The sequence below is a fragment of the Vulpes vulpes genome, chromosome 14, assembly GCF_048418805.1.
Source record: "Vulpes vulpes isolate BD-2025 chromosome 14, VulVul3, whole genome shotgun sequence".
NCBI classification, from domain to species: Eukaryota; Metazoa; Chordata; class Mammalia; order Carnivora; family Canidae; genus Vulpes; species Vulpes vulpes.
Genome location: NC_132793.1, coordinates 25,969,513 through 25,996,641, shown reverse-complemented (window position 1 = coordinate 25,996,641; position 27,129 = coordinate 25,969,513). Strand labels below are relative to the sequence as shown.

At 42.3% G+C, this 27,129-nt stretch overlaps 1 protein-coding gene across 1 annotated transcript in view; it reads left to right on the top strand.

The window, feature by feature from the left end:
- KIF3B (kinesin family member 3B) overlaps nt 1-26,002 on the top strand; it is a 44,522-nt gene extending 18,520 nt beyond the window's left edge. The window contains exons 2-9 of the mRNA XM_072736141.1: nt 5,833-7,300; nt 11,443-11,544; nt 11,967-12,089; nt 12,197-12,315; nt 18,303-18,416; nt 19,018-19,123; nt 21,535-21,713; nt 22,604-26,002. Coding sequence (XP_072592242.1) covers nt 5,897-7,300; nt 11,443-11,544; nt 11,967-12,089; nt 12,197-12,315; nt 18,303-18,416; nt 19,018-19,123; nt 21,535-21,713; nt 22,604-22,700 — 2,244 coding nt within the window. The 5' untranslated portion in view covers nt 5,833-5,896 and the 3' untranslated portion in view covers nt 22,701-26,002. The remainder of the gene's footprint in view (nt 1-5,832; nt 7,301-11,442; nt 11,545-11,966; nt 12,090-12,196; nt 12,316-18,302; nt 18,417-19,017; nt 19,124-21,534; nt 21,714-22,603) is intronic.
- Nucleotides 26,003-27,129: the final 1,127 nt, after the last annotated feature.

Here is a 27,129-nt window from a genome sequence, read left to right as displayed (position 1 = left end):
GTAAATATATATGTCTAATTCAAAGTTGGCAGACTTTTTCTATAAAAGATTAGGCAGTAAATATTTTAGGTTTTGTGAGCCAGACTGTCTCTGTTACAGCTACTCAACTCTGCCATTTTATAACTAGTGTAGCCATAGATAATATGTAAACAAAGGGGTACGACTATGTTCCAATAAAATTATATTTACAAAAACAGACTGTGGGCTGCATTTGGCCCATGGGCTATAGTTTGCTGACCCCTGCTCTAATTTATTCCTTTTACCTACTGAATTGTATAGTGTCTATGATATGATTTTGCCATATGTTATCTTTCAATTCCCCTGCAAATTTTTTAATTTTTTTAAAGATTTATTTATTCATTAGAGATGGAGAGACACAGAGGCAGAGGGAGAAGCAGGCTCCATGCAGGGACCCGATGTGGGACTTGATCCCGGGGCTTTGGGATCACGCCCTGAGCCGAAGGCAGACGCTCAATCACTGAGCCACCCAGGCATCCCTGAAAATAGATATTTAGGTTGTTTCCAGTTTTTCTATTTTAACCTGCTGTTGGAAGCATCCTTGTCCATGTTTCCTTGTGTACATGCGTAAAGGTTTTTCACTAAGACATACATGTAAATACAAGTGGAATTTCTGAGCTTTTTTCTTAAAGATTTTATTTATTTAGTCATGAGATACACAGGGAGAGAGAGACAGAGGCAGAGACACAGGCAGAGAGAGAAGCAGGTTCCATGCAGGGAGCCTGACATGGGACTCCATCCCGGGTCTCCAGGATCACAACCTGCGCTGAAGGCAGCGCTAAACCGCTGAGCCACCTGGGCTGCTATGAGTTTTTTTTTTTTTTTTTTTTTTTTTTTAACAAATAAAATGTTTCAGGTAGAATGTGATGAGTTTGTGACCTCTGTCCCAGAATTTTTATAGGAAGCCAATAGTTAGTAAGAATCCAATCCACACCTGGTTCTAGAATTTGAGGTAAGACTCCTTGACAACTAGCAAAGGTAAAGGTGCATTAATCCAAATATAAGAGCTGGAGAATGATCTGGAAGAGTGTCATTGCCATGAGAAATGTGTAACTGACTTCCTCAGTGGACAAAAGAGGTGAAGTTGGGGAGAAACTCGGTTTTTCATGTGTAGTGGCCAAACAGTGGTTGTTGGAATGACAGGTTCTAACAGAAAAGGTATTCAGGATGAAGGTGACGAGCTGCTGACCTGTGGTTGCTTTTTTCCTGGCAATACTGTGAGTTCCTTTAAAGATTTATCACTGTAATTAGACCTGCTAGAAGGAGAGTAAGGAAGGTAATAAAGTAAAGAAAGAGTGTCAGGGCATCCTTCCAAGAAAACCCTCTCCTTTGAGGAGGACCCAGAGCAAGTTTTTAAGCCCTGGTGGCAGGAAATTAAATTAGCCCATCTTCCTGAAGCACTACGTCAATAATACATGACTAGTGCAGTGGAGCTCAGTGAGCTCTGAAAAGAAATGGTGTTCTGTGTTCTGAGTTGAGATTTAATTAAGGGGACGCAGGCTTTGGGAATTCTTTCTTTTTAAAACATTTTAAACATGATTGTAGGTCATTATCATTCCTTTGTTTTTTATCGTTTTGGAGAGCTCAAAAAACATACGGTGCCCTAACACAAGCAGCTGAATGTCAAGGTCACCCTGCTGCAGGTTTTTTTTTTTTTTAAACAAGCTTGGGGCCTCATTGTTTTGATAGGTAAAAACTACCTCTTCAGGGGTGTGCCATGCAGAAAAATTGGTCTCTCCACTGACACATTCTCCACTTAACCCCCTCACATTTCTTTCTTTCTTTTTCTTTTAAGTTTTATTTATTTAAGTAATCTCCACCCAAAGTGGGGCTCAAATTCATGACCCTGAGATCAAGAGTTGCAGACTCTACCAGCTGAGCCAGCCAAGCATCCCCTCATTCCCACCCCTTACATTTCTTACACTGGGTCTAGGACTTTGTGTAAACCATCCCATGCGCAACAGCAGAGGCCTCTCCACAGGAGGCTCAGGGGGCTGGGGTTTGAGCCTGGCACCTGGACAGCTTTTGCAGGTCTCTGCTGACATGGAGGTAGAGATAGGCAAGGGATCGACTGCAGTAGTAGCCTGGGGGCCATTGCCCCAGAAGAGAAAGGGAGACACAGTAAACAGACTGGCCATTCTAACATCTCGTTCTTTCTTATCATTAGTTAAAATTGTAATAGCATGTTGAAGGTGAGGAATGAGGGACTCTCTTTTACATGGTTGTCCTTAAATGGCTTGAGCTTCACTTCTAATTGAACACTGATTAGGTATTTGGGTCTCAGTTTAATCGATTTTTTTTAGGATGACAACTACAAACTGAACAAGAGAATAAAAGGACTCACCAATAATCTCTGGAATGACCGTTTGGCGAGGGTTTTGGATGAATCTGTATCAGTTCATTTTAATCCAGCTTTATATTAGTTCATAAAGTATTTCCACCTTTGTAAGTACCTCTGAGTCTCACAATCATCCATAAGGAAGGAGAATTATCCCTGTTTTACCAATTTTACAGAAAATGGGTTCCAGGAGGGTTAGAGGTCTTCTAGCTCTTTATTCTTTTTTTTTTTTTTTTTTTTTTTTAAGATTTTTATTCATAGACACACAGAGAGAGGCATAGACACAGGCAGAGGCAGAGGGAGAAGCAGGCTCCATGCACCGGGAGCCCGACGTGGGATTCGATCCCGGGTCTCCAGGATCACACCCTAGGCTGCAGGCGGCGCCAAACCCCTGCGCCACCGGGGCTGCCCTGGCTCTTTATTCTAGACATTATTTTATTACCTATAACAACTAGAGAAGTATAGAAAGTAACTTCTCATGTGTCCATGTGCTTAGCAGCAGCAGGATTTTTAATAAAAGCTTAATGGGGAAATATATTGACTATTTTTATTAACCTACAGCACAAAAGCCATAGACTGGCCTGTCACTGCCTCTCATTCTCCCATTCCTTTGTTGGCAGGGAATAGGTCACCCTCACAACTAAAAAGAAATTGTTATAAAGAAAGAAAGAAAGAAAGAAAGAAAGAAAGAAAGAAAGAAAGAAATAGAAATTGTTAGCACTGTCCTGAGTGTTTATTAAAATTACAAATGCGGGATCCCTGGGTGGCGCAGTGGTTTGGCGCCTGCCTTTGGCCCAGGGCGTGATCCTGGAGACCCGGGATTGAATCCCACGTCGGGCTCCCGGTGCATGGAGCCTGCTTCTCCCTCTGCCTGTGTCTCTGCCTCTCTCTCTCTCTCTCTGTGACTATCATAAATAAAATAAAATAAATTTTAAAAAAAATAAAATAAAATTACAAATGCATCTATCCTGTGAACCAGCAGTTGTACATTTAGAAATTTATCTTATAGGTATATTTTCCCACACGTGAAAGGATGTGGACCTAGTTTTTTTCACAGTAAAATATCAGAAACAGCTTAAGTGCTAAGATTGTGGTTAAATTATGACACTTCCATGCAATGGAATATTTTGCTGCTGTCAAAGAATAAGGTAGCTATATATTTATTGAGGAAACAAATTCCAAGATATGTTGTCTAGTGAGGAAAAGCAATATGCAGGACACTGTGTTATTACTGAGTATAACATTCTATGCTTGTGTTAAAAAGGAAGGGGTAAGTATGTATTAGTACGTATTTGCTTGCTATGCGTGAACTAGCTCAGGAAGATTAAAAATCTAATAATGCTTGCCTCGTGGACAGGGACCTGAGTGGCTAGAGAACACATGAAGGAGAGGGATTTGTCGCTAAAGAGGTCACTGAATTGAGAAGCAGGCAAATGATCTGTTAAAAAACAAAAAATGCCCCACACTGAGGGTTTTAGGAATTTGGGGTCCTCATATGTACCTCTTCTTCACTCTGATCTGCTTGCTTGCTACCCCTTCCCAAAGGACCCATTTAATCATCCTTTCTTCTGCTCCCTGAGTTTTCCAGCACCAAATGAAGTTGTCATTTTTGTTTTTACTTAAAAAATTTTTTTCTTTTAAAGATTTATTTGTTTATTTTAGGGGTGAGGGAGGACAGAAGGAGAGGAGAGAGATTCTCCAGCAGACTCCGTGCTTAGCACAGAGAGCCCCACATGAGGCTTGATCTCACAACCCTGAGATTACTACCTGAGCTGAAATCAAGAGTCAGTTGCTTAAGACCAACAGCCACGCAGGCGCCTCTACTTAAAAAAAAAAAAAAAAAAAAAAGAACACCTATTTTTTTTTTATTTTTTTTTTTTTAATTTTATTTATGATAGTCACAGAGGGAGAGAGAGGCAGAGACACAGGCAGAGAGAGAAGCGGGCTCCATGCAGGCAACCTGACATGGGACTCGATCTGGGGACTCTAGGATCATGCCCTAAGTCAAAGTCAGATGCTCAACCACTGAGCCACCCAGGCGTCCCTAACACCTATTTCTTATTTGAATTCAAGTTGTATTCAATTTGTTGGTTGCATAGGTGCTTTCTGTGTAATGTATTACACCACATCCTCAATTATTTGCATACATTTTGCACAAGCCATAGTTTATGATTTTAGAATGGAAGAGTCTTGTTGGCACAAGATAGGAAATCCAGACAGTACAAATGAGTGTACAGTGACATTTTCTCTCTCTTGACCTGAGAATCCTCTAGGCCCACAGTTTCTCTGCTGAGACTGCCACTGGTACCACTTTTATATGCATACTTCTAATAATATTGTTTTGCATATCAAACATAAACATATATGCATATATTCCCCAGCTTACGCACCATGTTTTTTTTTTTTTTTTTAAATTCTGAGCTTTGGCTTCACCAGCTTTTTTTTTTTTTTTAAGATTTTATTTATTTATTCATAGAGACACAGAGAGAGAGAGAGGCAGAAACACAGGCAGAGGGAGAAGCAGGCTTCATACAGGGAACCCGATGCGGGACTCGATCCCGGGTCTCCAGGATTACACTCTGGGCTGCCGGCGGCGCTAAACCACTGCGCCACCGGGGCTGCCCCACGCACAATGTTAACAGTACTATACACCCTGTTCCTCATCTACTTTTTTCATGTAGCAGTATATCTTAATATAGGGTTACATTTATTTATTTTTATTTTTTAAAAGATTTCAGAGAGCACGCAAGCGTGTGAGTACAAGCAGAGGGAGTGGCAGGCAGAGGCAGAGGGAGAAGCAGGCTCCTTGCAAAGCAGAGAGCCAGACTCGGGGCTCAATCCCAGAACCCTGGGATCATGACCTGAGCCTAAGGCAGATGCTTCGCTGACTGAGCCACCCAGGTGCCCTGAGGGTTACAATTAGACTAGCAAGCACATTCTTTTCAGTAAATGCACAAGATTCCACTATGCATGTGTTTTTACATATATATTTAATTTATTCAGTCAAGCCCCTCTTGATGGGAATTGGGGTGGTCCACAGTCTGTTGCTACCACAAATGATGCCACAACGAGTATCCTATCTGTTGGATAAATTCTTAGAAATACAAATGCTACATCAAAAGGTATTGCTAAAAAAAAAAAAAAAAAAAAAACTAAAGGTATTGCTAGATAATTCCACATTGCTCTCTGAAGAGGTTGTAGTAGTTCAACAGGACATAAGGCTATCCAGGCTTTTACAAGATTTCTAGCTGCTGCAACCTGGAATCTAAGATAAAGTATCAGTCAAAGGGAGGACAAGCTCGTTCACACTACTGGTGGACTAAAGTTTTTACTTTTCCCACTGAAGCTCATTAAGATCCTGTGAAAAAATACAGTGTGTATTACAGTAAATGTACCTGTCAGAAGGTTAGCAAGATGAAGGTGACAGTCCTCAGTAACAACTGTACTGTTCTTACTTACTTTTGCTTTTTTTCTAGGACCTTAGCATCCTGAGACATTTTGGATTCCTAGCCCTCAAGGTTGACCCGGTCAGAGTTCATCATGTCAAAGTTAAAAAGCTCGGAGTCAGTCAGGGTGGTGGTTCGCTGTCGGCCCATGAATGGCAAGGAAAAGGCTGCTTCATATGATAAGGTGGTAGATGTGGATGTGAAGCTGGGGCAGGTGTCAGTGAAGAACCCCAAAGGAGTGGCCCATGAAATGCCCAAGACCTTCACCTTTGATGCAGTGTATGACTGGAATGCCAAGCAGTTTGAACTCTATGATGAGACGTTCCGACCACTTGTGGACTCTGTCCTGCAGGGTTTCAATGGGACGATTTTTGCCTATGGACAAACTGGGACTGGGAAAACCTACACGATGGAAGGAGTCCGTGGTGACCCTGAGAAAAGAGGAGTCATCCCTAACTCATTTGACCACATCTTCACCCATATCTCTCGATCCCAGAATCAACAGTACCTTGTCAGGGCTTCTTACTTAGAGATCTACCAGGAAGAGATCCGAGATCTGCTCTCAAAGGATCAGACCAAAAGGCTTGAGCTCAAAGAGAGGCCTGACACTGGAGTGTATGTGAAAGACCTGTCCTCCTTTGTCACCAAGAGTGTGAAGGAAATAGAGCATGTGATGAACGTGGGGAACCAGAACCGCTCGGTTGGTGCTACCAACATGAACGAGCACAGCTCACGCTCTCATGCAATTTTTGTGATCACCATTGAGTGCAGTGAGGTGGGCCTTGATGGAGAAAATCATATCCGTGTAGGGAAATTGAACCTTGTGGATCTCGCTGGCAGCGAACGGCAAGCCAAGACTGGTGCACAAGGAGAGAGACTCAAGGAAGCGACCAAGATCAATCTGTCCCTCTCAGCCTTAGGTAATGTCATCTCTGCCCTGGTGGACGGCAAAAGCACTCACATTCCTTATCGGGACTCAAAGCTGACCAGGCTCCTCCAAGATTCTCTTGGTGGCAATGCTAAAACTGTGATGGTAGCCAACGTGGGACCTGCCTCGTACAATGTAGAAGAGACTCTGACCACTCTGAGATATGCCAACCGTGCCAAAAACATTAAGAACAAGCCAAGGGTCAATGAGGACCCAAAAGATGCCCTCCTTCGAGAATTCCAGGAAGAGATTGCTCGGCTCAAGGCCCAGCTGGAAAAACGGTCCATTGGCAGGAGGAAGAGGCGAGAGAAGCGGAGGGAAGGTGGTGGCAGTGGTGGGGGCGGGGAGGAGGAGGAGGAGGAGGGAGAAGAGGGTGAGGAGGAAGGGGATGATAAGGATGATTACTGGCGGGAACAGCAAGAAAAACTGGAGATTGAGAAGCGGGCCATTGTAGAGGACCACAGCTTGGTTGCAGAGGAGAAGATGAGGCTGCTGAAGGAGAAGGAGAAGAAGATGGAGGACCTGCGGCGGGAGAAGGATGCTGCTGAGATGCTGGGTGCCAAAATCAAGGTACCACACCCTTCCCCAGGCCCTTTCTTTTGGTGCTTTCTGTTTTATCCAAAAAAATGGCATGACGGATGATGTTCCTTTCAAATATTACATTCCCAACAGCTCCATGGGGTCCAGCGTCCAGTAAACATTTGTCAAGTTGACATAAAAATCATTTTTTCAAGTTTATACTGAACCTGTAGGAGGAATAATGTTTACCTACAGGCAAGGTGTAAAAAGCAGCAACAACACCGACGCCCATGGGTCCCCCAGCCAGTGTGAGAAGTAGGATGTAATCCATATCTTAATAAGCTCTTTGTGCCCCCCTCCCCCACAGGGTAGCCCTTGTTTTGGATTTGGTGCTTATTGTTTCCTGACTTTTCTTTATAGTTTTTTCATATATGTCTATGTCTCTAGAAAAAGATAGTTTTCATTTCACATCATTTTGTACCTCTTTATAAATGGAATCTCACTGCTGCGGTTTGCTTGATCAACTTTATGTAATGAGATTTGTCCATATTGATGCTTGTCGCTGTGACTCATTCATTATTACTGCTCTGAGAAGTGTGTGGTATTCCATTCTCCTCATAGTGGGTTATTTCCATTTTTTTGTTATGGGTGTTTTTGTGCTTGGCTCCAAGATAACATATATATGAGCAAGAATTTCTTACCTGGTGCCATTAGGTCCTTGGGTACATGCAGCCCAATTTGATTAGATAATCAAAAGTTGTTTTTGGAGGTGGCCATGTGAATTGAAGCTTCTACACGGTGTGAACTCTGATTGCTCCTTGTCCTTAACCACCACTTGTGACTATCCGCCTTAATTTTTTCTTTCTTTCTTTCTTTCTTTCTTTCTTTCTTTCTTTCTTTCTTTCTTTCTTTCTTTCCTTCTTTCTTTCTTTCTTTCTTTCTTTCTTTCTTTCTTCTTTCTTTCTTTCTTTCTTTCTTTTTTCTTTCTTCTTTCTTTCTTCTCTCTCTTTCTTTCCCTTTCTTTTTTTCTTTCTTTCTTTCTTTCTTTCTTTCTTTCTTTCTTTCTTTCTTTCTTTCTTCTTTTTTCTTTCTTCTTTCTTTCTTCTCTCTCTTTCCCTTTCTTTTTTTCTTTCTTTCTTTCTTTCTTTCTTTCTTTCTTTCTTTCTTTTTATTTATTTATTTGAGAGACAGAGACAGCAGCAGAGAGCACAAGTGGGGAAGAGAGGGAGAAGCAGGCTCCCCGCTGAGCAGGGAGCTCACTGTGGGACTCAATCCCATGACCCAAGCTGAAGGCAGACACTTGACTGACTGAGCCCCCCAGGTGCCCGTGCCTTAATTTTCCTATGTCTGATGTATATAAAATGGCATCTCATGTTGGGGTTTTGTGCATGTTTGTTTGAACTAACCACCCTGAGATCAAGACCTGAGTTGAGATCGAGAGTCAGATGCTTAACTGACTGAGCTATCCAGGCATCCCTCATTGTGATTCTAATATGCAGTGACCCAACCATACAAGGTACAGAACAATTCCATCACCCCCCAAATGCTCCCTTATAGTCAACCCCCTCCCTCAACTTCCAAACCCTGTGAGACAGTGGCTGACTAACATTCTAGAGCGTGGAGACTCCTGTATGTTTTCCTTCTGGTGCCAGTATGCTATTCTATCAGGTGTCTGGACTCGGGGCTGCTACAGGGCTTTACTGGCAGAGGAGAGGACAGAGCTAGCCCTGGAAATCTGAGGATGACTGGTCTGCCAGACCAGAACGGCTCTGAGGTTTTGGGTTATTTCCTAGTGAATTTATGTGAACTCTGATTTCAACTCTCAAATGTATCCTTGTTTATTAATTTAAAAATGACCAGTGAGTTCTTTGTTGCCTCCCCTTTCCCCACTGTATGAAGCTGTCCTTTATCTGTGACTCCATAGTAGCTCTTTCACAGAGCCAGTTTCTATATTACTTCAGAGGCAGGAGTCCTTTCCAGAGCTTTAAAGACCTGATGTGAAAATGGAGTCCTATACAACACAATTAGGAGGTCACTTTGTTCCAGCGAGGGGCTTATTGTGGGATTCCTTAATGTCAGACGCCACTTCCTCCCCTCCTTATTTCTGCTCTTGAAGTGTAATGGGTATGCCCATGTTGGATGCACATGCTGCTTTTTAGGATCATGTCTGTTATTCAAGCCCAGGAATACCCAGACTCTCTAAACAAACTGGGTTATTTGGGCAACTCTTGGAGGCCAAGTGGGGCAGGACTCAGTATTACCTCAAGGTTACTGAATCTCTTAAGACATTTTGTTTATGGGAGAATGATATTACTTCTGTTTCTCGAAATCTCTGGATGCTGTAAAATCATAGGACAAAAGTATTTTAGAGCTGGAAGGAGTGTGTGTGTGTGGGGGGGGGGGGGTGGGGGGTGAGGGCAGTTAGTAATCCAGTCCAACCACATCATTTTGAAAGAAGAGGAAACAGACCCAAGAGACCCAAGGGTTCGCTGAAAGATGACAGCAGGGATACTGTTAATTTTTAAAGTTTCTTAAAAGCAAGGTTATGGAGTTTTTGGATTCTGTGTTTTTCTTTTTTAAGATTTTATTTATTTATTTGAGAGAGTAAGTGAGAGAGAGAGAGAGAGAGTGCACAAGAGAGGTGAAGGGCAGTGGGAGGAACAGACTCCCTGATGAGCAGGGAGCCCCATGTGGGACTGTATCCCAGGACCCTGGGATCACGACCTGAGCTGAAGGCAGGTGCTTAACCAACAAAGCCACCTCGACACCCATTGATTTTGTGTTTTTCAGGTGCAAATCCTTCCAATGGCTTTTGTCATCATCTGAATGCTCAAGGTGTCCCATCTGTTGAGCCAGTTCAGAGCTGTCTCCTAACTTTCTAGCCTAAATAGTCTCTGCCTATTGGACATTTCCAGAGATGGCCACAGCCACCCAGAACCTGTTCCTGCCTGCCTTTTCTCAGTCAAGCCAGACCCCCTAGGAATTATCCCTGCTAGCTGTCCCTTGCTCCCCCTTATAGCCCGGTCAGTCCCAAGGCCTCTGAATCCTGTGCCATTGGATTAGATCTCTTGCACCCAAACACCAAACACTTTGCTCTCTCCCACCATTACTGCCCCAACCTAGGCCTGGATCCTCAAAACAGCCTCCTGGCTGGTCTCCCTCCACCCGGCCTGCCCTTTTCCAGTTATTCTTCCTGTGGTGAGAGAAGAATGTTTCTAAAACACAAATCTGACCATGTACCCTATGCTCCAAGAACAGTCATTGTGATCCCTATGGTTCTCAGGATCAATTTCAGTCTCTCTTAACAGGGCTTTGATGTTTTAAGATTGAACCTTGATTGCTTTGCCAACTTCATGCATCACCACTTCCTACCCTACCCTCTCACACATGATGTTTTTTTTTTTTAAAGATTTTATTTATTTGAGAGAGAGAGACAGGGCATGTGTGAGCAGGAGGAGGGGCAGAGGGAGAAGGAGAGAGTGAATCTCAAGTAGACTCCTTGCTGAATGAGGAGCCCAGCATGGCACTTAATCCTGTGACCCTGAGATTGTGACCTGAGTTGACATTGTGAGTCAAATGCCTAACCAACTGAGCCACCCCTGCATTTTTTTCTCTTAGCTAATTCCTATTTTTACTTCAGCATGCTTGAGATGGGAAGCTTTTCTCAATTTCCTCCAAAAGCCTGGATTCTCTTCCTCCCCTATGCCTCTCCCATATTAGTCTTTTCCTCCTGATGGTGTCTGACTCCATAGGGTAAGAACCTGCTTACTTGTCTGTGGCCCTCAGTGGACTCTTCAGCTTTGTGATTTGTATTCAGTTGCATCTCTAGCACCCAGCACATAGGAGGTACTCCATAGGTTTTAAGTAGGGTTGATACTTATCAAAACCAAAAAGAAAAAAAAAATTTATTTTAAAAGAAAGCTGAAAAAAAAAAGAAAGAAAGAAAAGAAAGCTGAAATTCCTCTCTGCCTGGAGAAGCTGTATCTTCAGTGTTTCTAAGGTAAAGCCCCAGTGGAGCCACCTCAGCCCCACCCCAGTGATGGTAAAGACGCTGCTGAGCACAATCTGTTTTCCCCCAGAGTTCACCCCTTTGGCTTAGTCCCGAGCTCCTTATGTTTTACAGGCTGCCCCGTGAGGAGATATGTTCTGAGAGAGGTCATTCACGAGATGGATTCTACTTTTTTCTCACTCAGGCCATGGAGAGTAAGCTACTGGTCGGAGGAAAAAATATAGTAGATCACACAAACGAACAGCAGAAAATCCTGGAGCAGAAACGGCAGGAAATCGCAGAGCAGGTATCTCTTCATTCCCTCCTGAGGAGAACGGGCTGGGATGAGGTGCACTAATGCCACAGAGCAAGTATCTCTTGTATTCGAGGCTTTCTTTCTTTGTAAAGATTTTATTTATTTGAGAGAGGGAGAGTGAGCGAGAGAGAGCATGAGCAGGGGGAGAGGCAGAGGGAGAAGCAGGCTACCCGCTGAGCAGGGCGCCCAGTGTGAGACTCTGTCATAGGACCCTGAGATCATGACCTGAGTCAAAGGCAGATACTCAACCCACTGGGCCTCCAGGGACCCCTCTTGTATTAGATTCTTCAGAGGGAATGAAAACGAGGTGTTCAGCCCCTTCCTAGTGAAAGACTGATCTGGAGCACCCAGCCCTGTATTCTTATATAGACACTGTCTCAAGGCAAGCTGATGAATTTTGTGATGTTACTCAGAAACGTCGAGAAAGAGAAATCCAGCAACAGATGGAAAGCAGAGATGAGGAGACCTTGGAACTTAAAGAGACATACAGCTCATTGCAGCAAGAGGTGGACATCAAGACCAAAAAACTCAAGAAGGTATAAAGGAATGAGGCCAGGCAGAGGTGTCTTGTGGCTTGGGGGAAGGGCAGAACTCTGTTGTCGGGAGGGCTGCCCTCCTCACCCACCTCTCCCCTTGGTCCCAGCTCTTCTCCAAGCTTCAGGCTGTGAAGGCAGAGATCCATGACCTCCAAGAGGAGCATATCAAGGAGCGCCAAGAGCTGGAGCAGACTCAGAACGAGCTCACAAGGGAGCTGAAACTCAAGTAAGTTCTGGGCCCTTTGTGGCACCTCCAGCCACTTGCAGGTTTGTTGAGTAAGAAACATGTCTTGAAGACAGGGCCCCTGCCTACTTCTCCCCAACTCATGTTCTGCCGCCTTGTCTGTTTTCTGTTTATTCTGGAGAGAGTCACTTTCTGTCTCCGCATCCCATCTGTTAGGTGAATGACTTCACCAGATGATCTCTAAGTTTCTTTCCACCCTTACCTGCTTGAAGTTTTTAAAGGCTCCAGCCTCTGTTAAGAAGGGGGAATCTTTTATTAACTAGAGTTTTCTGAATGGTATAATGAACACCCACCACCCAGATTCATTATAAACAATCTTTTGTCATTTATCTCTCATAGAAATATTCTAAAACCTCATGTAACAAGAGGTTTAACTAGAGTTTTCTGAATGGTATAATGAACACCCACCACCCAGATTCATTATAAACAATCTTTTGTCATTTATCTCTCATAGAAATATTCTAAAACGTCATGTAACTTCCTGTTATTCTCACTCCTGCATACCTACATACATGATCATGATGCTGTTTTAAAAAAATGCTTTACTGAGGTATAATTCACATAGTGTATGATTCACCTATTTTAAAAAATATTTTATTTATTTATGAGAGAGAGAGAGAGAGGCAGAGACACAGGCAGAGGGAGAAGAAGGCTCCATGCAGGGAGCCTGATGTGGGACTCGATCCCAGGTCTCCAGGATCAGGCCCTGGGCTGAAGGCGGCTTTAAACTGCTGAGCCACTAGGGCTGCCCTGATTCACCTATTTAAATTAGTGTACAAGTCAGGGGACGCCTGGGTGGCTCAGTTAATCATCTAACTCTTGATTTCGGCTCAGGTCATAATCTCAGGATTGTGAGTTCAAGCCCCGCGTTGGGCTCTGTGCTAGGCATGAAGCCTGCTTAAGATTCTCTCTCCCTCTGCCCCTCCCCTCAACGCCCCCCCCCCCAATAAATAAATAAAGAATAAAAGAAAGAATACAAATCATTTTAAAAAATGCATATTTACAGGGTTGTAAAATCATCACTACAATCTGATTTTAAAACGTTTTTCGTGTCCCCCTCCCCCTCCAAGGAAATCCTATACCAGTTAGCAGTCATTCCTTATTACTTGCCCCCCTCCAGCCCTAAGTACCTACTAATCTACTTTCTGTCTCTGTAAATTTGTATATTCTGAACATTTCATATAAATGGAATCTTATAATCAGTGGCCTTCTATGACTGGTTTCTTTCACTTAACATGATGCTTTCAAGGATCATTCATGTTGTAGCATGTCAGGACTTCATTCTTTTTTATGGCTGAATGATATTGGATTGTATGGATATATCACACATTTTGTTTGTTTATCAGTTTATGGACATTTGAGTTGTTTTCAGTTTTTGACTATTATGAATAATGCTGTGAACATTCATGTACAAATTTTTATATGAACATGTTTTCATTTTTCTGGGATATATCCCTAGGAGTGGAATTGCTTAAGTCATATGGTAACTCTGTGTTTAACATTTGGAGGAACTGCCAAATGGTTTTCCAGAATGGCTGCATCATTTTCCATTTTCTTTTCTTTTTTCATTTTTCTTTTTTTTTTAAATTTTTTTTTCATTTTCCATTTTCACCACCAATTTTCCCACATCCTGTTGACACTTGTTACTGTCTATCCTTTTTATTATAGCTATCCTAATTGGTGTGAAATAGTATCTCATTGAGGTTTTGATTTACATTTCTCTAATGACTAATGATATGGAATATCTTTTCATGTGCTCTTTGTCCATTTGCATATCTTCTTTGGAGAAGTGTCTGTTTAAATCCTTTGCCCATTTTAAAGTTGGGTAATTTATTGGGTCTTTTTGTTATTGAGCTGTAAGAGTTCTTCCTATATTCTGGAGACAAGTCCCTTATCAGATACATGATTTGTAGATATTTTCTTGCATTCTATGGGTTGTCTTTTCACTTTATGGTATTTTGTTTGCAGCACAAAAGATTTTAATTCTGATATAGTCCAACTTATCTATATATTTTATTGGTATTGTATCTAAATTTTCCTATTCTGGATATTACATATCAATTTATAATGGAATAGTGTGGCCATTTGTGGCTGGCTTCTTTCACTTAGAATAGTGTTTTCAAGGATCATACATATTGTAGCACATATCAATATTTCATTATTTTTTATGGTTGAATAATATTGTATTGTATGAATGTACCACGTTTTATGTACCCATTCATCAGTTGGTGGAGCTTTGGGTTGTTTGTTTTTAGCTATTATGAATAATAACTGCTGTGAACATTTGTGTACAAGTTTTATTAAGGACTTATGTTTTCAATTCTCTTAGGTCATCTTAGAGTCTTAAAGTTTTAGGTCTTACATTTAGGTCTATGATCCATTTTGAGTTAAGTTTTGTATATAGTGTAAAGTAGGGTTCCAAGTGCATTTTTTTGCATGTGGATATCCAGTTGTCCCAGCACTATTTGTTGAAAGGGTCTTCTCTCATTGTCTTTGCACCCTTCTTTTTGTTTTTTTTAAGATTTTATTTATTTATTCATGAGAAACAGAGAAACAGAGAGGTAGAGACACAGGCAGAGGGAGAAGCAGGCTCCATGCAGGGAGCCCAACATGGGACTCTATCCCGGGTCTCCAGGATTACGCCCTGGGCCGAAGGTGGCGCTAAACCACTGAGCCACCCAGGCTGCCGTGTCTTTGCACCCTTATTGAGAATCAGTTGATCATAAATGGAAGGGTTTATTTCTGAATTTTCAATATTGTTCCACTGATCTATTTGTTTGTCTTTATGCCAATACTGCACTGTCTTGATTACTATAGCTGTGTAGTAAGTTTGAAATGAGGTATGAGTCCTCCAACTTTGGTATGAGTCCTCCAACAGTTCTTTTTCAAGACTGTTTTTGACTATTTAGGATTTCTTGCATTTCTGTACACATTTTAAGATTGGCTTGTCAATTTCTGTGAAAAAGCCAGCTGGGATATTGATAGGAACTACATTGAATCTATAGATCCATTTAGAGAGTACTATCCTAACAGTTAAGTGTTTTGCTCCATGAATATGGGGTGTCTTATTTATTTAGATCTTCTTTAATTTCTGTTAAGAATGTTTTTAGTTTTCAGTGGATAAGTCGTAAACTTCCTTTGTTAAATATATAGCTAATAATTTTTTTTTGCTATTGTATATGGAATTGTTTTTCTTTTTTAAAAAATATTATTTAAAAAAATAGATATTATTTATTTATTTATTCATGACAGAGAGAGAGAGAGAGAGAGAGGCAGAGACACAGAGACACAGAGGGAGAAGCAGGCTCCATGCAGAGAGCCCGATGTGGGACTTGATCCCGGGTCTCCAGGATCAAGCCCTGGGCTGAAGGCGGCACTAAACCGCTGAGCCACCCAGGGATCCCTGGAATTGTTTTTCTTAATTTTATCTTCAGAATGTTTACTGCTAGTGTATAGAAATACAATTGATTTTTGTATACACAGTGATATCTTTCCACCTAACAAAACTACTAACATTGGTTTCTTAGTGTGCTCCCATGCCTTGCGCATATTCAGATTTTATGGGTTTGTTCATATTAATATCTATATAAAGACCACATATTGCATTTGGTTATTATTTCTCTTCAGCTTATTTTTTTTTTATCTTTTTTTTTTTTTTTTTCTTCAGCTTATTTTAATCTGAAGCAATCCCTTTTCTTTTTAAAACTTTTTTCACAGTTGGCTTATTGAAAAGACAGGTCAGGCTATAGAAATATCTGAGTCTGAATTTTTTTTTTTTTTTTACTATTTTATTTATTTATTCATGAGAGACAGAGAGAGAGAGAGAGAGAGAGAGGCAGAGACGCAGGCAGAGGGAGAAGCAGGCTCCATGCAGGGAGCCTGACGTGGGACTTGATCCGAGGTCTCCAAGATCAAGCCCTGGGCTGAAGGCAGCACTAAACTGCTGAGCCACCCAGGTTGCCCTCAGTCTGGATTTTAAATGAAAGCAAGCACTGAAGCACTGGTTCTCAACCTTCGTTGCATACTGAAATTATATGAGGTGTTTTAAAAAGACCTCACCCTGAAGATTCTGACTTAATTTGTCTAGGGCAGTGACCCTTAAACTTTAGCAGGTACCAAATCAACTGAAGGGCCTGTTAAATATATATTGTGGGATGCCATAACCAGAGAGTCTGATTCAGTACATCTGGTATGGAGCCTGAGAATTTGCATTTCTATCAGGTTCCAGTTGTTGCTCCTGTTGGTTCTGTGAACACACTTTGAGAACCAGTGGTCTCTCATGAGGTCTGGACAAGATATTTTTTTAAGTTTGCAAATGATATTAACATGCAGCCTGGCTTAAGAACCGCTGAGTTAATGGTTTCAACCAACAACAATTTGTCTGGAATGATTCTTTCATTAGGGGTGGCAAAATACTGTTTTTCTCCATCAGTCCTTCCACAACTGAGATTTTTCTTTTCTTTTTTAAAGGATTTTGTATACCCATGTGGGGCTTGAACTCACAATCCCGAGATCAAGAGTTGTATGACAGGTGCCCCTAGCTGGAATTTTTCTTTAAAGAGCTTTTCAGGGATCCCTGGGTGGCTCAGCAGCTTAGCACCTGCCTTTGGCCCAGGGCGTGATCCTGGAGACCTGGGATCGAGTCCCACGTCGGGCTCCCTGCATGGAGCCTGCTTCTCCCTCTGCCTATGTCTCTGCCTCTCACTCTCTTTCTGTGTGTCTCTCATGAATAAATAAAAATATTAGAAAGAAAGAAAGAAAGAAAGAAAGAAAGAAAGAAAGAAAGAAAGAAAGAAAGAAAGAAAGAAAGAAAGAAAAAGAAAGAACTTTTCAGAGGAATTCTTTAATGACCAAGTTTTAAATTTGGAAAGAGCTCTTACAATTAAATGTGTCCTCTTTCTAGGTATGTGCACCTAGAAAAAAATCAGAACAAAATATGTCAAAATATTAATAATAGCTACCTCTGGTTAGTGAAATTATATGTAGATGTATTTTTCACATTTCCTACTGTATAGATAGGACTTATAAAATCAGAAAAAAACAAATATATGTCATAAAAAATAATTTCTTAAATGTTTCAAATAAAATAAATAGAAAATTCCATCTCTCTGAAATATTTTTCCCCAGGGAAGCCTTTTTCATTTCATTGTTATATCTCTTATTTATATCTTTTGAATAAACAGTGAGTCAGCCTCTTTCTCACGGTCAGTACCCTACACCTCTGTGGTGTGTGTTGTGTATCTTTCCCACGTTAACACCCCTTTGGTATTGTTCTGTCCTGAGGTTTTGAGAGTATGAAGGCAGAGATGTGGTAGGGGACAGTCATCACTATGGAGAGACACAACCCAGTAGGTTCCAGTTTCACTGTTTGCTATGTTCCCCAACACTTCTCAGGCTGAGACTCTTCTCAAGAGTGATCTTTACTCTCAGTGGTCTGAGGGACTGAAATCCACTCAGTCTTGCTCTTTATCCTGGTGATGAGAGTGGGAAGTTTTCTAGCTTGGGCAACAATCCATGGCATCAGAAGAAGGCCGTTTAATTTCTAATCCATTTTCAGTATTTTGGAAGTTCATATGCTGGATTGGCAGTACCAGTGGGCCCCTAGAAGACACTTCTGTTAGCACATGTTCACTCTGGTACAGCGTGAGCCTGGCCACTTGTCTCCAGTCTCTTCACCTCCTCAAGCTGCTCCTCCTTGGGCAGAAGTGACCTCCCTAGAGTTCTAGAGCAGCCCACCATCTGCACCTGTTGTATCTAAGAGGGCTGACTTCTCTATCTCAGGCAGGGACCAGGTATCATTCCTGTCTGTACCCTAGCTGTCTGTCTGATGGTAGGCCCATAGTGCCTGCCCTGTGAGTGTTTGCTGAGTGGCTTGACTCTCATCTAATGACTCCCATGCCTAGGATAGCCAGTACTCCACTTCTGTTCTTTCTCCACCTGTGTCCACTCATGTATGTGTGCTCTTACAGGCATCTTATTATAGAAAACTTCATCCCTTTGGAAGAAAAAAGTAAAATTATGAATAGATCCTTCTTTGATGAAGAGGAAGATCATTGGAAATTACATCCTATAACCAGACTGGAGTAAGTCACCATTGATTTTAAGGTGGGGATGAGGGGGGAAAATGTTGATAAGCTGGACTTAGCCCAAGGGGTATGGTAGGATGGTATTACTAGGTATTGGGAGACTATCACAGTGAATTCACAACCTTTCCCAAGTTCCTGCGTTTTTGCCTACTCAGCCGTCAAATGAAGCATGCTAGGCCAAAGGAGGGGCAGTACCCAGACGGGTGTCATATCGTATGGCAATCTGAAACAGCGTGGAGGAGGATTTCCAGTCTGTGTCTGGGTCTTGCTGGAATAACGGGAGAAGGTCGGCCAAGGATGTGGGGGTGGGAACATTAACAGCTCAGCTTTGCGCCTGCGGTCTAAGAACTGGATGAGGACTCTGATCCCTTCCAGTTTAAGAGATGCATGATGTTCACATTGAATAAGAATGTGACTCATACAGAAAATATAAGCAGTTCTTTACCCATTTGCATGGCAGCCCTCAGTCCAGGGAGTTACTAGGTTTAGGTTCTGTTTAAATAGGCTCAGTGTCTTCTGACAGATGGTTCCACAGGACGGTCCTGGGACTATGGAACACACTCCAGCCAGGGCTTTAACCACTGCAGTCCATTTCCAGGAATCAGCAGATGATGAAGCGGCCAGTCTCAGCTGTGGGGTATAAGAGACCATTGAGCCAACACGCAAGAATGTCCATGATGATTCGTCCAGAGGCCCGATATAGGGTGAGAAGATCATCCTTGTGTTTCTCTCCTATCTCTTTTCAAGGAGTTTAGATTTATATAAACCCTCAGGCACCATTCTGCAGAGTTACAGAATTCGTATCTTGACTCTTTCCAGAGGTTCCTGAGGACATTTATATTAACATAACAATTATAACAAAATAAGAAATAAATATACTAAGTAACAAAAAGAACAAATAATTATGAAAAAGAAGGTAAAATAGAATGAGATTTAGAAAATTAGGACTAGGAAAGAGGAGGGTACAAATATACTGTCGATAATGGCTAGTAAACATCAACATGAATCCTGAAAATGGCTCTGTGTGAAGGCTGGAGGGAATGTAGTCATGTAATGACAGGAGGTGGAGATAAGTTAAAGAACTTTGGCTACTTCCATTTTTTTTTTTTTTTTTTAATTTTTTTTTTTTTAATTTTTTTTTAAATTTATTTATGATAGTCACAGAGAGAGAGAGAGAGAGGCAGAGACACAGGCAGAGGGAGAAGCAGGCTCCATGCACCGGGAGCCCGACGTGGGATTCGATCCCGGGTCTCCAGGATCGCGCCCCGGGCCAAAGGCAGGCGCCAAACCGCTGCGCCACCCAGGGATCCCTGGCTACTTCCATTTAACGGAATGTGGGTCAGTCAGGTTGTTATTTAAAGTGATGTAATTGAGGACTACTGACCCAAACATATTTTACACTAATAATACTGTGCAAGTTTCTACTCATAAGTACTTGCTGTATGCTAGGCATGTACTCAGCACTTTATTGCTTCTCTAATTGAACCTTCCTACCTCCTCTGTGTAGCAGGTCCTATGGCTTAGTAGGTAGCTGGTAAGTGGATGAACCAGGAGACACAATATATTGTTAAGTTATAAAACAATCGGTACTAGACATTTACATACGAAATTTAAAAAGCTGCTGCAAAATATATCAAAATGTGAACTGATTATCTCTGGTTAATGGAAGTGCACTCAGTTTAAATTGCCTTCTTTTTGCTTATCTGTATTTTATTTTATTTATTTTTGTTAAAGATTTTATTTATTTACTTGAGAGAGAGAGAGTGTATGTGCACTAGTGGAGAGGCACGGACAGAGTGAGAGGAAGAAGCAGACTTCCTGCTGAACAGGGACCCCAACTCGGGACTCAATCCCAGGACCCTGAGATCATGACCTGAGCTGAAGGCAGACAGTCAACTGAATGAGCCACTCAGGCGCCTCATCTGTATTTTATATTAGTGGGGAATCTGTGGGTTTGGGTTTTTTTTTTTTTTTTTTTGAGGATAGATTCTCATGTGAAACATTTAATGTGTTTTTGAGTCTTCCTTGGCCACCAAAGGAGAGCAGATTGGGATTAATTAGTCCCTCAGGTGCTATTCTTCCTGGTGCTGGGTTATTTAAAATAAAGGAAACAAAGCAAAAAAAAATCACATTAGGGGGCGCTTTCTGTAGTGGAAGGTGAATAATGTATCAGGGTCCTCAGAAGCATTTTCCTTGAAGTTTCAGAGGGTGCATCTCTTGCCCATTATTTCATGTCTCAAAACAAAAACGTGATTTCAAAGCCTACAAATCAAAATGTGGGAATTTCCAGGGGGCTAACCTGATCCAAAGGTAGAATTTAAAGCAATGGCTCTCAGAAGTTTGTAGCAGTGAACCCGCTCCATTAAGAAAAATTTTAGGCAGCATCTCAATATATAAAATTGATTGATGGAGCCACTCCATCTCTCCACCTTCTCCCTGCAATGACCCTTCTGCCCCCTCTGGACTTGACTGGGTGGGAATTGCTGAAGGAGGAGATGTGTACCATGGCTGTTCTTCCCTCTACTTACTCATCTCAGTATGTAGGAGCCAGGGAAAGGCCCACCACAGGCTATCAAGTGAAGAAATCCAGCCACAAGGCCAGTTATGAGGCAGGGCCCAGTATGATTTATAAAATATGGTTACAAGACACACACTGCCACATGCCTTCCACATATGTACTCCCTACCTGCCTCCTTCCCTTGGCCACCAGAAGGTTCATGAGAACTGCTGTAGGTGGTGAAATGGTCAGTGATTAATATCTTCTTATTTATATCTTTTTGTGTTTTCACATTGACTGCAGTAAGTGAGTTCTACTTATTATTTTCCCCTGCTTATTCCCCTTAGGGTATAATATATGTTCATTGTTTTAAAAAAAAAAACCAACACAAAAAACCACTTTTTTAAAAAAGGAAATAGAAGAAAGCCAAGAGAAAAGATAAAAACATCTGTATCCTCACCAGGAAAAAGTTATAAAACCTTGTCACTACAGGCTCTTGGTAGGCTCTGAGTAGCAAGAAATGTGCAATTCTGTTTTTTGGAGGGGGTCAGGACTGCTTGTTCTCTCTGTCTGATCGATCGGAGGCCAGCCTGGCTGGTTATGGCTGTGCTTCTGCAGGCAGAAAACATCGTGCTGTTAGAGCTGGACATGCCCAGCCGGACCACCAGAGACTACGAGGGCCCTGCCATTGCTCCCAAAGTTCAGGCTGCACTGGATGCGGCTCTGCAGGATGAAGATGAGATACAGGTGGACGCATCATCCTTTGAAAGCACTACAAATAAGAAATCCAAGGCCAGGTGAGTGGCTTTTGATGACCTATGGCTATACAGAACATGCTTGAACAAGGACAAATAAAGGTAAAGGTTTGTCAACACTTTACGGAACACACCAGAAAGTATTGCCATGTTACTCCTATGTGTATTCATATATTCCACAAATATTTATGGCTTGGGCATCATGTCAAATCTAATGAACACTGGAATGCTTGATGTGCCCCGGGTCCTATCATGAGGAGTGTATGTTCTGGTGAAATAAAGGACAGCTCTTTGGTCCCTACCAGGTACTAGGCAATTCTAAATGCTTTAAAAAAAATTCTCTTAATGATGTCTACACAAACTTGTAAATATTACCAGTAATCCCATTTTATAGATTGGAAAACTAAGTCAGAATTTTACAAAGTAGCCAAGTTTAAGGAAGTAAGTACAGAGCCAGGGTTCAAACCTACGTGTGTCTAAATCCACAGCCCAGGCTCCGCGCCTTAGTGCTGAATTTACCTCATTTAAATAACCCGTTAAATTATCAAGTACTTAATGTGGTGCTAAATTAGAAACTCTGCCTTATTAAACTTTGGATTAGAAACTTAAGGACAACAAATAAGTGACAACCAAAAATGGAATGCAAACAGTATTTTTTACCAAGTCAGAGAAGATAGTCAAGATCTGATTTAAATGGAAGAACAGTGGCTGAGAAGCAGGTTCCTTCCCTGAGGTGTCATGCCTGGGTTGGCAGGTTGTGTTAGCCATGCACAGAGGATCAGGCTATGCCAGTCTGGTGGTTTTACAGTTGAAAGTATACTGGCTTTCAGGCCACTGAGGAAAGACTAAGGGTACTTGTTGAGAAAGGAACATGATCTGTGTCAGCAACAGAGATGGGACATGACATGTAAACATGTGCTTGACTCTTGCAGGCCTAAAAGCGGAAGGAAGTCGGGATCCTCCTCCTCTTCCTCAGGAACCCCTGCATCTCAGCTTTATCCACAGTCTCGAGGGCTGGTTCCAAAGTAAAGCCAGTTCCTCCTCTCCCAGGGTGTAAATAGCATTTGCCTTCTGAGAGAAGAGACAAGCAAAAACCTGCAGAGAGGACTTCAAGCCCAAACTCAGAACCGTGCCCCTGGGGAGAAGCTATGGCCTCTTTGCAGATTAACCACCATACTCTGGTTGAAGCGTGCTGTCCTAATCTGGCACGCTGCGACTCTGGGAAATGTCCTTTAATTAGCATCTCAGAAATGCATGGGTAAGGTAAAGTGTGCTAGTCGAAGTGGAAAGCAAGAGAGTGACCAGTGACCTTGCTTCCCTTCTCCCTTGCCTCCTCTTCTTCCTTCCCTCGCCCTCCCTCCCTCTCCACTCTCCTTTTCTAGCCTGTTCTTTGTGTCAGGCTCCTTTCTTGTTGAACAACGGGGCAGAATCAGGAGTCACCTGAGCAGGACCCACTCTTCGGAGCCTCAGGATAAAATGACAGTGAAGTTGAAAAGTAAAAGCCCTAGAATTGAATAGGTGCTTGTTCCTGTCGGTAGAATGAGAATTCTCATTTGGATCCAAGCCCCCGAGAGGCTTGATTGGCCTTTGGGATCTGCTGAATAAAGAAATGTTTTCCAAGAATGTTGGAAGCAATAGAAACAACATTCCCTTTGCTTCCTTAGAGAGTTCAGGGAAATAGCTTCTTTAAAACCTTAAAACCATGACCATAAAGCCGTAAATCTGTAAGCTGATGCCATGTCCATACACTGTGTCACTTTACTCTTCATTTGTCACCATCTTTTCCCTTGCAGACATCCTCTGAGTGTCCCTGCCTAGGCCCATCCTCTGCCCCCAGAGCATGCTCAGTTGTGGGCCTGTTTTATGAGAAAAGAGACTGGCTCTGCTTTCTTTGATGGGACAAGAGTCAGGGGAATGAGACATACAGTGGCACTTTTGAATTCCCCATTTTGTTCCCTGTTTGCATGAGGGTGATTAGGCAGTGCAGAGACAGAGACGTGGGACTTGGGGGTGGTGGGAGAGGAAGATATAATGAATGAGAGCGAAGGAGTCCTGTCTGCCTTCAGCAGAACACTCACCTGAGGTTAGATCTGTGGCTCCCTGTGGGCAGAGCCAAACATGGTGGCCAGAAGTGGCCGCACCATTGAACAAGCTCAGAGGAGAGAGTTAGGAATTCCCATTTACATACACTAGTTTGGTTCATAAGTTTTAGTTCTTTGTATTATTGAAATTCAGAGCTTCATTTTATGTTGGTCGTTAGGTGAATGTTGCTCACTTTTCCTCCCCTAGAGAAACTCATAAGTGTGTGGGTGTGCAAGCACAATGGTGCCTGTGTTTTTTGAGTGTCCGTGTGTGTCTGGAAGAGAGAGACCAAGGACTTGCCCAGTGTTAGAAATACACTAACGTGCAGTTTTGCCTTTGTCTGTATTAAAGGCCCACTGAATGACTGATCCAGGCTAGAAGTGCTCCCATGTGAGTGTCTGAGTCCATGAGCCAAGCCTGAGGGGACAGTACGAGTCCCTAGGTCTGCCATACTGGCGCACCTTGCTGGCACGGTGCCTCAGGAAGGTGGCGACTCAGTTGGGCCTTGAGTTATAGTTTAACTCCGCTGCTGAGTTCCCAGGGCACATTTCTGGATCAGAACCCATGGGAAAGAGGGGGTACCAAGTGCAATGTCTTAGCATTCTACAAATGGAGATCTGGCGTCTGGCAGCTTATCTCCTTTTTAGTTACCATTCTTTCTGAAACCCAGAGCCCTTTTCAGCAATTCCCAGAGCATAATGGAGCCTTCCCTCATCTTTCTTGGGATCAAACCCTGCTTCTTATTTATTAAGAACTTACCTGCTTGAACAGGAACCAAATGATGAGGTGGATAGTCTGAAATGATTATCTGCCAGTTACACCTGCCTCTTGCACCACATTCCCTCAAAGCTAGTCTGAATTCCATAGGCTGAAAATATTCATCTAGCAAATCAGAACTGAACACTGCAGATAACACCGTACCTTAATACCGATGTCTCAAGGTGGCTATTCTGAGCAAGGGTGGTTGAGTGACCGTGGAACTTTTCTAAGGGCAGAAAGAGAATGCCAAGTGGGCAGGCAGGGTTATTAAAACAGGCTTGCCTTATACACAGCTGTGTTCGTCCAGCAGTCCGTGAGAGCAGATAAACAGCTGTGAGGAGGTGGAGCTGTCCGTCCCCAAGCAGTCTCTGGTGCTTTTCTTCTCTCAAAATGGATCCGATAAATATTTGAGTAGAGCAGACAGGAGTATGGCTTACTGCTACCAGAAAGCTGCTGCTTTGGGCTCTGAATTGAGCCAAATGTGTAGAGGACCGACCTGGTTTTCATGTCTGTAGTCACGCTAGAATGTTCCAAGCCATCTGAGGGTCTTCACGCAGGAGCAGCCAGCAAAGTCTGGAAACAAGTCTGAACAGGCTCTAAGAAGATCACCTGGGAGAAGGAGTTTGAGACTGTGTGTGCAACCTTCATCGAGCCCCTTTTTGCTCTGATCAATAAGAATGTATGTATCTGGCTTCATATTCTAAAGTCACCTGTCTCCCAGATCCCTGGATTCAGACCCCAAGGCCACAAATCCTAGGCATGAAGCACTTTCTTAAGACTCTGACCTAATGTTGGATTGTTCCCCATTGAATGCCTGCATGCTGCTTGAATTGTACCACCCACACCTCCATGACCAAGGGCGTCAGAGAGTTCTGCAGTTCAGGCCTAGGCCACTCTCTGCTTTTCCTGCCTGACTCTTGTAAGTCCTCCCTCACTGAATGTAGAATTGTTGCCAAGTTTTTGAGAAGTGTTGATTCCCTGTTAACATGGGGTATCAGTTCTGCCTCACATTTCCCACTTACAGTCGAGGCTCATTGCAAACAACACCTTGGGCCATCTCAACACCATCCGTGGATGAAAATGGGGCTATTAATATACACTCTAAAAGCCATAATCAAAATGCTCAGAGGGAACTGGATAAGGACAGTGGGCCTGGCTGTTGTCTACTGCGCATGGTTTTGTCTGGTACTGTTTGGAAATCTGCCACCTTCTCCCCGCCCTTGTTATTTTGAATGAAATGCTTTTGAGGTTATTTATGAAAGGAGTGATCCTGGGGCAGGCAGGAGGCAGTGGGCTTTATGGCTCTTTGGAGTTACTATTGAGCTTGACCTTCTCTTTGGCTACTTTTAGACAAAGAATATGCCAATACTTGGGGCTCTAAGTTTTACAGTTGATATTTATTTGTATCATCTCTTTGTCTAGGAATGTAAAAGTGATTCTAAACTAAGATGTGTAATAAAAATCAATCAGATTTATTGTACCTACAAAAAGGTGTCCTCATAAATGACTAACACTTTTGAAAATGACATGCCAGTGGCTGACATGTGCCACTTTCTTTAAACATTTAAATTTTTCTAGTGAAAGGAGGGTGGGAGTGGAAAATGAAGACTGAGTTGGGATGCTGGCATTAAAAAAAATAGCAATAAGGTAAAGGGACATAAAATGAAGAAAGGGTGACAAAGGCTTTTCATGTGTTTCTGTGGGGGTTCCTGAGATAGGCCTGGGCAGCCGGCAGTGGCATTTTTTTGAACTTTTGTGTTTTGGGTTCAAAATTTCTTTAAGTTCATTCCATATTATACTTTAAGATGTGTCCCTTTTTTTTTTTTAACGAAAAAATATTTTATGCTATTTACCATCAGGTAAAAAAAGAAATACCAGAAATGGGCCACAGGTTGTTCTTGTGATCTCTCATATGCTTTGGCCTATTGGACAATACTCCTGGAGAGTTGAGAAAAAGGGGCACAGACTCTAACCTCTGAGCTGGGTTTGAGTTCTGATTGTGTTTGCCTTCTAGCTAGGTGACTGTGAGGAATTTAATTTACCACTCTGAACTTTGGTGTCTTTGCTTATAAAATGATGTAGTAATCCCCATTTTTTCAGGGCCATCGTGAAGATTAGCAGTGCATTTAAAGAAACAGCCCACAAGTTTGTGGACTATAGCAGTCATTTAAAAATGTGGTTATTAAAAAAAATGTGGTTATTGTAACATGGCCCTGTGTTCAGAAGACACTATGAATAGTTTGTATCCCAAGAAACTAGAAGCTGCCACTGGGCATATCATGTTTAGAAAATCCTAGGCCTTTACAGAAAAGCTGCTAACCATTTAACAAATATATGTTAAGTTCCTACTATATGCCACACTGTTCTGGGCACTGGGTATAGAGATGTGAGCAATATTGTCTTGGTACCTGGCCACACGGAGCTTGCACTTTAATGAGGAAGGAGGCAGCATGTTAACAAAATGCACACAAGTGTACAATCACAAATTATGACAGATACCATGAAATGGTATTGTAGCATTTTATAGGAGACTAATAGGGTCCTACTTGGGATTGGGTGGGTAAGTAAGGGAATGGCTTTCTAAAGAAATGGCATTTACAGTGAGATCTAAAGGATG